General features: G+C 36.6%; 1 protein-coding gene across 1 annotated transcript; it reads left to right on the top strand.

Moving 5' to 3' along the window:
- Nucleotides 1-2,499: 2,499 nt before the first annotated feature.
- Nucleotides 2,500-3,885, top strand: LOC118741526 (zinc finger BED domain-containing protein DAYSLEEPER-like). Its single transcript, XM_036473524.1, has 3 exons — nt 2,500-2,672; nt 2,743-3,194; nt 3,322-3,885. Exons 1-3 carry the CDS (start codon nt 2,500-2,502, stop codon nt 3,768-3,770), a joined length of 1,074 nt encoding a protein of 357 aa, XP_036329417.1. The 3' UTR covers nt 3,771-3,885.
- Nucleotides 3,886-9,682: the final 5,797 nt, after the last annotated feature.

The following is a 9,682-nucleotide window of genomic DNA, read 5'->3' as shown; positions in this document are numbered from 1 at the left end:
TTACTAAGTTAAATTCATTTTCTCATTTACATATCGCTAGCTTAGAGTGAAATGTTGCTAAGTCCACTTTTTGGAACAATTAATTTTTGATGCAGGAAGCAAGGAAAATTGAAAATGCACTGTTTCTGAAAGGATCTAACTAATTGTTTTATTTCTACCCGTTTTATTCCGTGATGTGCAAAATTGCTAAGTCCAAAGTAGTCACAGAAAATTTGATAAGTCCAAAAAAATATGAATATCTTTTTTACGCTATCGAATTCGATTTGTATTGAGGGTTTTGTAACAACATTATTTTTGAATTTTTATGTACATATGTGTGTATGTATATTAGGCCGGGTCGATTTTGTATGGGGGAAAATAAAAGGCATTTGACCGTATTGTAGTAGTAATATTATGATGTCTTAGGTCTAAGCCAATTGTTATTGGCCAAGAAAGATTAATTTAAAATTTATCTTTAGTCCGCGCAATTGAATCAAAGTGTATGAATTTTGAGAATGAAATTTTGGCTTGTATTATCTTTGGAATGCGTTCATTGTTATAAACAGGGAGATATATCAAATTAAGGGTTATTAAATTTAGTACCTCGCTTTCATTTATCATTTTTCAATAAGTCTACAAATTTTTAAGATATTAAAATAAAAAATAAGAAAACTATAATTTTCCCTTATGAATTTTCAATTCTTCATTACTTCAGCAACCAAGTGAAAAATACAAAAAAGTGAGACGAGATATATTTCAAACGTTTTAATGCTTCGGATGTTTATATAATATTAAAATTACCATGGACTTGGTCAAGCCGATTTGGTCAGTTTTCAAGATCGTGGTGAATGAAGTCAAACATGTATTGTCAAAGATTAGGAATCGTTTGATAATAGTAATTGCAAGCATAAATATAAGTATTTGCATACATTAACATAATACAATTTGGGCGCCCATTTTAAGTCCATTTTTCGTGGTTTCTAAATTTGTCGTTATATGAAAGTAGGGGACGTGCAACAAGTGTTTACATAAATATTTTAGTTAATTCCATTATGAGAAAAAGTAACTGTAGATAGGTAATTGCAATAGTCTTTAACATATCCTGGAAAATCCTTTTGAGGACTCTCCAATTGGCCGATATTGCATTGCATCCAGCTTGAACGAAAAAAGTCACTCCCTGGCATACTTTTCTGTAATCCGCTTCTTTATAAAATTGAAGAGAATTTTTTTTAGAAAAAAACTGGAGATCCACTTAAGTTTTTCGATATAACTTTGGTAAATGTTACTCGATCGGCACGTAATAATTACCAAATTGATAATAATAATAATGATAATATAAGTATGTAAAGCTGCTCGTCAAAACCTAGACCATACGATGTTCTTTATTTAGATCACACCTTTTTTAAAACATTTAATAACGTATAGTTTTGTAAAAATATTCGTCCTGGACGTGGTAAAGGCGATGCCAAGAGACAGATGTTCGTGGTGTCAGATACACACCAATCGGTGAAATATTTTTTAAACTTAGGTCTTTAGATCCATGGAAAACTCTTCCTCAAAGATTAGACACAAGTATAGTCCCGTTACAGTGGTCCAATTTGCAGCAACTTCACCAATACAGACGCCGAATTACAGCAAGAAAGAACGAAGATTTGCAGTATTTAAAAGCAACTTTGCCTAAAGACCATCATAATTTTTACGATAGTTTGCCACATGAATGATTTTTTGGTGTGTAGTTTAGTTTCAGGGAACAATACTATTAATTTAATCTACCAATAATTGTTTGTTCATTATTATTTTAATGTATAAGTTGTTGTTTATAATAAACAAGTTCGCAACTACGTTTCAAATTAAAAATATATATAAAAAAAATTCGCAATCTTCTTTTTCAGAAAATTTATTTAGTCTGAACCGAAAATCCCATTAATGGGATCGTAAAAGAACGGCCGCTGTGGTTTAGTGGTAAGCAGTGCGCGCTGCCACTGCGCAGGGCCTGGGTTCAAGCCCTGCTCAAAGCAACATTACAAACAAATTTAGAAGAGAAGGTTTATCCTTAACAGCGGTCGCCCCTCGACAGGCAATGGCAAACCTCCGAGTGTATTTCTGCCATGAAAAACAGCGTAAAACTTTAAGTCCCTTCCCTTTGTGTGACAAAATTAAGGCGCACGCCACAAATCGGAGGAGAAGCTCGGCCAAACACTAACATATGTGTAAGAGCCAATCTAAATAAATAAATAAATAAATATTACACAATTTCGTTGCATCAAATGTTAATTAGAGCTCTTGAAATTGTTCGAATAATTCGATTATTCGAATATTCGAACGTTCGAATGGCAATTGTTTGTCCGATTGGAAATCGAATGTTACTATTCGAATAGTTGATTCTCTTCGATTATTCGAATAGTCGCAAAGCTACGATTATTCGAATACCTTCTTAAAATCGGATATTCGATCGTTGTAATAAGTGTTATTTGTCAAAAAAAAAACAAGAAGTTATAAATTTTGTGTGTTTTTGTGAACATGAGTGCAAGAAAACTAAGTTGGGTGTGGAGTTTTTTTACGAAATGCAGTGATGGTAAGCAAGTTACCTGCTCCATTTGTGGAGCAGTCCTTAGTTTCCACCACTCCACTTCCTCGCTAAGCACTCACTTGAAACAAGTCCATAAGAAGGAACCGATTCGTGGTGGTGGCATGTAAGTACAAATAAAGAAAAATATAAGTTATAAGTAAAATATAGAGCACAAGCTTGTTACACATATGTAGAACACCGGACACGAATATCGATGCAACAAGTGGTGAATGCGTTGAAACGCAGGCGAGCACCTCGGGTGGCCGTAAGAGAAAAAAGCACGACACCGTTCATGACTGCACATTTGAACGTCAGGAATTGATATCTCGTGGAGTGGCACGCCTAATCGCAAGTAACATGTTTCCAATCTCTTTCGTTTCCTCTGAAGGCTTTCGCGACTTTATGAAGTTATTGGAACCAGGGTACAAAGTTCCCTCTCAACAAAGTATACTCTCACGCTTACAATTGTTTTATAATGACGTAAGAGAAAAAATTGCAAACGATTTGGCGGAGGTAGAAAGCGCATCAATTTCAGTGGACGAATGGACATCAAGAACTCAAGATTGTTTTTTATCAGTCGAAGCCCAGTATATTGACAAAAATAGTGAATTGTGGAAAGTTACACTTTGTAACGAGCAAATAGAAGGTAAATCTATTAAAATAACTACCTTGTATGTAGATATATAAAATAAACACATACACTCATACATACATGCATAATTTGTGTTTTAATTTTAAGACATGTCAATTGTTTAAATAATTTGTATTTATAGACCGACCAAATGTAGAAAACATTGCATCGGCAATAGAAGTAGTTTTAGCCGATTGGAACATTTCCGATAAAACGCAAGCGATAACGCACGACAGTGCATCAGTCATGAATGCAGCAGCGCAACAACTTTTTAATATAGGGGACAGCATCAAGTGCAGCGCTCACCTTTTGCAGCTTGTGATAAAAGACGCATTAGCAGCTGTACCTGATTACGATAAAATTTGCAAAAAAGGACGAAATTTAACAGCACATTTTCATCGCTCAAATATTGCCAAAACTGCACTAGTAAACCGCCAAGTACAGTTGGGGATAAAGGAAAATCGACTCATACAATGCTGCGAAACACGTTGGAGCTCCAAATATTACATGTGTGAGAGGCTGCTTTTGAATCGAAATGCAATATGCCTAGTTTTTCAGATAAAACCGTTACAAAAACTTGCGATGCGCTGAGGCTAGAAATGCAAGAGAAGGAGTGGGGTGAAATGCAGAACTTGGTTGACATTTTGAAACCTTTTGATAAAGCGACTGCAGTGCTATGTGGTGGCAAAAATGTGACATTGTCTTTAGTGCGACCGTCTTATTAAAAACCACATGGCCGCATCATCGGAAGATGATGCAAATAAATATATATTCAAAGAAACTGCACGTAATTCCCTTTTTGAAAGGTTCAATATGGGTTGTGTCTTAGAAAAAGTTTCAGCTCCAATAATTTCCTCATTTTTAGACCCCAGATATAAGAACCTTGATGAAGATTCGCAAACAAAACACAAGGTTTATGACTTTATCAGAAGCCAACTTCAAGTAAGCAATGTCATTAACCAAGAAACAGACAGCGTAGTACATACCGACTTGGATTTTTTGTTTGATGGTGAAATCCCAACAAATAATGTTATGTCACAAATCGACTCTTATTTGGCTGAACCTCAGATCGGCCACAACATTCATCCCCTAACATGGTGGAAAAATCACCGTGCTATTTATCCGGAACTTTTCAAATTAACCGCAAGATATTTGTGCATACCAGCTACATCGGCAGAGTCCGAACGCACTTTTTCAATTGCTGGGAATATTGTCACGCCACGTAGAAGTTGTTTGTCACCGCAAAATGTTAGCCTTCTTACATTCCTGTATAATAATAAGCGTTTCTTCACAGATATGTGTCCATTTTAATAACTTAATTATTCCTCTTAGAAGGTAAAATGCATTTTATGTGATTTTTTAACCTGTTCATTTATATTGTTGCTGAATAATTACAAAATTTTCTCAAAACAAACTTATGTTCCTACATTTCAATTTATTTAAATGTGTACATATTTATTCATACATACATGATACCTACACACATTTCAACATTCGAATAATCGAGCACCAGTTATTATTCGAATAATTGACTACGAGCAGGTTATTCGAATAATCGACAGTGAGCGATTATTCGAATACTGCTAATCGAATTTCACTATTCGAATAGCATCATATTCGAATAATTCGAATATTCGATTAACCGAATATCAAGAGCTCTAATGTTAATACTGTTTGGATAGACTCTTTTATGCTGATTACGAATCCGTAAGTATAAAGCCTCCATCAGCTTTAGATTTGGAAAAAAACGAGGTCAAAGTATCAAAAAATTGCGTTTTTTGCAATATTTTAGAAGCCATAGCAAAGAAACTAAAGGTGATATTAGGCTTAAATTAAAGCTAGAAGTCTCGACTACTATCCCTGAAAATACCATCCCTGCACCTTGAATTGATGGTCACTTATAGTAATCAGCATAAAAAAGTCTATCAAACAGCTTTAACATTTGATGCAACAAAATCACTGTTCCCTTTTGTTATTATTATTATTCAAAGAACCTAAACCATTTGTTCTAACAAATTGTTTCTTAAAATGTACTTACGAGAGGGATTTTTCGTATTGCACATATTGGAAAAATTCATGGAAAATTTGCTAAGTCCACAAAAAAAATTTTAAGAAAAAGTAGAAAATTTGCTAAGTCACAAAATTATCTACAAAATTTGTAAAAAAACAGACTTTTTTATTATTTCTTGTTTAGTAAAGGGGAAATGAAAAACGCCAAACATTGCATTCAAAGTTTTGCAAAATACTTAAAGAAAATTACTTAGGAACGTTTTTTGTGTCTCCTGTACAATTGAAAAAAATGGACTTAGCAACTTTGCACTCTAAGCTAGCGATATGTTCTGACTAAATAAATTTCTAAAGAGAAAAATAAACTCCAAAAAGAAAAAACATAGGCATTTCTCTGATTTTTTCATGTAAAGTGCAAAACCGGCGATTTTTTGAAATGTTTGTATGGTGAACCCCCAAGGGGGTTCCAGGGGGTGTGCCACTGGCATCGATGGGTCGGGCCTCCAAAGTTAGTGGGGGTCGGTCATACATTTGGACTCGATTGGAGCACTCTAAATGGGTCAAAGTGGGATTTTTCAAAATTTGCCCCTACCCAAAAGTTCGACCCAAATTGGGGGACATCAGAATTCGTTTTAGAGGTATGGTTCCTTCGGCAAAGTTTCTTACTTTGATCCCTAGAATATGATTTTCATAGAGCAATGGGCGATTTTTTTGCCTCCCCACAAATCGACCCGGCCTTGTATGTATGTATATATGTATAGGTAATTGTTAGCAATTAATGTTTCTTACTTCGTTAGTCTTTTTCAGTCTTTTTATGCCAAACTCATCCCACAAGTACCTTCGAACTTCTTTACATAATCGTGTCATTCGCCGCAAGACTTCTCAGAAAATAATGGTGGCAAATATAATCAACGGAACCCCAACTGCACCTTACACCGCCGCCAGCGCCAGCCGCAGTCACTTTCTGCGCATTTTATTGTATGTCATAGAGATCCTTATCATCCATCCACTTGCCATCATAGCTTTAATGACAAGCGTCGTAAATTAGAGACATGGCATGGCATAGAATAGCAGAATAGCATGGAGGCAGCGACGTCAACGCCAGCGTCGCCAACGACTGCGGCAGTGTTGCCAAACATGGGCTTTTCCTACCAAAACTGGTAGGTTTTTTTTTCATTTGGTAGGTTGGTAGGCTGGAGTGGATTCTGGTAGGTTTCGGGTCTACGAGTAATAGTTATAAAAATAGAAAATATGTATATCCAAACATTTTAGCAATTTTTTTACATGAATATTTCACCGGTGCGTCCGTATAACGGTGGCCGCAAACGATTCCTTAGTACAAACGTATACCCTTATTATTGCCAATATACAATACGAACATCTATAAATACTTTATGGCGTACTTGGACCAAGATTCCAGGAAAGTCTGCCAATGGGCTTGTACCCAACCTTATTCTGGGCGGAGGTCTTCGCAATCGAAGTCTGTGTTCGCGAATTTTATCGTAGAAGGCAAATGACGCCAGAATAAATATTATGTCAGATAGGCTGACTTCCAAAACGTATCAACACAATGTTTGGATACTATTATACTGCGGTATTCAAACTGTTTGTATATGCAGAGTTGCGACACATTGCAACCATATACATTGCATATTTTCAATATTCCATTTAGCAATGGAACATTTTTCTGAATTTTCCAATTTTTAAAACACCAATGGTAACCAATAACAAACGAAGCATCAACTTTGTTTCTGATGCGCGGATTGCTCTAGCGATGCGTTTCGATAATTTTTCGGATACGTTTTGGAACAGTATACGTTGTCAATATTTTGTAGTTCGGCGTTATGGAACATTATACTTTGTACGTATGCAAAGCAATTGACGTTTTGGAAGTCAGCCATATTCAGGCAGCGTTAGGAGCCTTATAACCTTTTAAAACGGCATCAAGGCTTGTGAACTCTTGAGCCACCTGGGAGCCCACAATAGCGTACCGCTGTGGAGGGTTCAGGGACGTGAAGGGTTTGAAGGCAATTAAAGGGCTGACTGTCTTGCAAAGAGTGGAGCTCAGATGCGTTTGCATGGTTCCGAGCCTTTCTGCGGTACATCTAAAGGATACACTGCAGACCTACTTAGGAGCTAGCTGGGAATTGCTGCACACTGGCGGAAGTCGAAGGGAATACAATCAAAGAGATTCATAACTTTTCATGAGGAACTCCGAAAGATACCTTGAACTTAAAACTCTTACTGGCTACCTGACAGCACAATGCAAGTTAACGTACCGATTGAATTAAAGGGTCTTTCTGTAGAGACTGACAGTAGGTTTTGTGGGCCGGTAAAGGAAACCCCAGAGTATATTCTATGTGCCTGTCCACGAAGCATGAATAGTAGATTGATGCACCTTGGAGAAGGATTGTCTTCTCCATCTAAAATTTGGAACATGACATCATCCGAAGTTCTGAGCTTTTTAAATAGCCTGAGGTTGGAGCGATTACAATTCGGATTTATCATAATATATCTTCTTAGGTCGCAACGCGGGTATCTCCGAGGTAATAATAATAATATAGTCACTTGACACGAATAAAGACGCTCGGGTGTTTGACAGCGAAAAGGATGCGTGAAAAAAATTTGCGAAAAAAGACGCGTTAACATGGATTCAACATCATTCCGGAAAAACTTTTTGGGGAATTCGTATACTCGCAAACATAATTGACAGCGAAAATAAGTCTTCTTCGTCTTTCTTCGCCGTCAAAAAGGTTAACGCGTCTTTCTTTGCCCTCGCCTATGTTAGGAGTCCTTCTTCGCTGAAATTTTTTACGCGTCTGTTTTCGCTGTCAACTTTTGAGCGCGCGTCTTTATTCGTATCTAACGACGATATGTATGTATGTACAGTAAAATGAATCGTTATACGCAGTTATTTTTTTTTTTTATACCCGAGCGCACTTGTGCACAAGGGTATTATAACTTTGTTCACATAACGGTTGTTTGTAACAGGCAAAACGAATCGAGATAGATATAGACAAATGTATACATAAATGATCAGAATGAAAAGAGAAATCGATTAAGCGGTGACTGTCTGTCCGTCCGTCCGTCCGTCCGTCCGTCCGTCTGTGCACACGATAACTCGAGTAAAAATTGAGATATCTTAACGAAACTTGGTACGTGGACTTCTTTTGGGCATGGGACGGATGGTATTGAAAATGGGCGAAATCGGACAATAACCACGCCTACCTCCCATATAACGGTAATTTTCAGAAATACGAAAAGTGCGATATTTTAGTAACTACTGAAGATAATTCACTCAAAATTGATATTTACAATGAGTTTTAGACGAAAAATAAGAATATTAAAAAATTTTGGCAAATGGGCGTAGCCACGCCTACTTATGGTTACATGCGTATATCTTGGTAACCGCTGCACCAATTTCTTCCAAACTTGGCACAGTTCTTGATCCTGCTACAACATATTTAATGGCCGAAAATTTTTAAAATCGGACAATAACCACGCCCACATCCCATATAACGGTAATTTAGAAAAATACGAAATCCTCGATAAATCAGTAAATATTAAAGCTAATTTATTCAAAATTGATGGTTGCAACAATTTTTTACCAAGAAATACGCTTTTGATAAAATTTTGGAAAATGGGCGTGGCACCGCCCACTTATGATCACATATATGTATCTCGCTAACCGTTCTAGCAATTTGAACCAAACTCGGTATGATTATTGTGCTTGCCACATAAAAGCAAAGCGTTGAAAATTATTGAAATCGGACTAAATTACGACCGCTTTTAATATAACGGTATATTTCAGTAATGCTTGAAACTTCAATATTTCGAAATTTAAGGACGCTAATTTACTTAAAATTTATACACCCCGGCTTATTGTGTAGCGGTAGTTTTCGGAAAGGTGGAAAACATATATTTAATAATTGCGCCGGGTATTTAATGTTCGGCTCCGCCCGAACTTAGACTTTCTTACTTGTTTAAATGCATTTTTGGACCGCCCTAATGCACATACATACGTACACGTGTGCATTGAAGTGGGAGTGTGCACTGAAATGCCGCGTGTGCTAGTGTGCTGGCGCAAACTGTAATGCTAGTTTTGTCGTACACCATTGCGTATGAGCGACCTTGTGATATCACAATAAGCTCAATAAGCACACGCAGTACGCACTACCCCACTCATGCACATACTTAGCGAGCCTCACGAGTATGCTTATGCATTGTTGTTGCCCTTGTGCATGTGGCAGGTAGTAAATAATAAATAAAATACAATTTTATAAAAACAGAGTACTTAAATACACTAAAACATTTGTAGAAGGTAAATCTGTTTGATGAGGGTGTTTGTTCTTTTTTGATGCATACTAGGGTTGGTTAAGTTATGTGACGACTTATTTTCGTAAATTACGAAAGTCTAATACATACATATGCCGATGATTTTGCAATAGAGCTTTACAGGAAAATTCTGGTAAACTGTATTTCAACTCACCGCAGTC

This window comes from Rhagoletis pomonella, unplaced genomic scaffold (assembly GCF_013731165.1).
Source record: "Rhagoletis pomonella isolate Grant_MI unplaced genomic scaffold, Rhpom_1.0 Rhpom_scaffold_00006, whole genome shotgun sequence".
In the NCBI taxonomy this organism is placed as follows: Eukaryota; Metazoa; Arthropoda; class Insecta; order Diptera; family Tephritidae; genus Rhagoletis; species Rhagoletis pomonella.
This window is presented reverse-complemented; position numbering and strand designations above follow the sequence as displayed.

Coding starts and splice junctions, on each gene's coding strand:
- LOC118741526 (XM_036473524.1), top strand. CDS start 2,500: ATGAGTGCAAGAAAACTAAGTTGGGTGTGGAGTTTTTTTACGAAATGC. Junction 2,673..2,742: donor CCGATTCGTGGTGGTGGCAT/GTAAGTACAAAT, acceptor ACACATATGTAG/AACACCGGACACGAATATCG. Junction 3,195..3,321: donor TTGTAACGAGCAAATAGAAG/GTAAATCTATTA, acceptor TTGTATTTATAG/ACCGACCAAATGTAGAAAAC.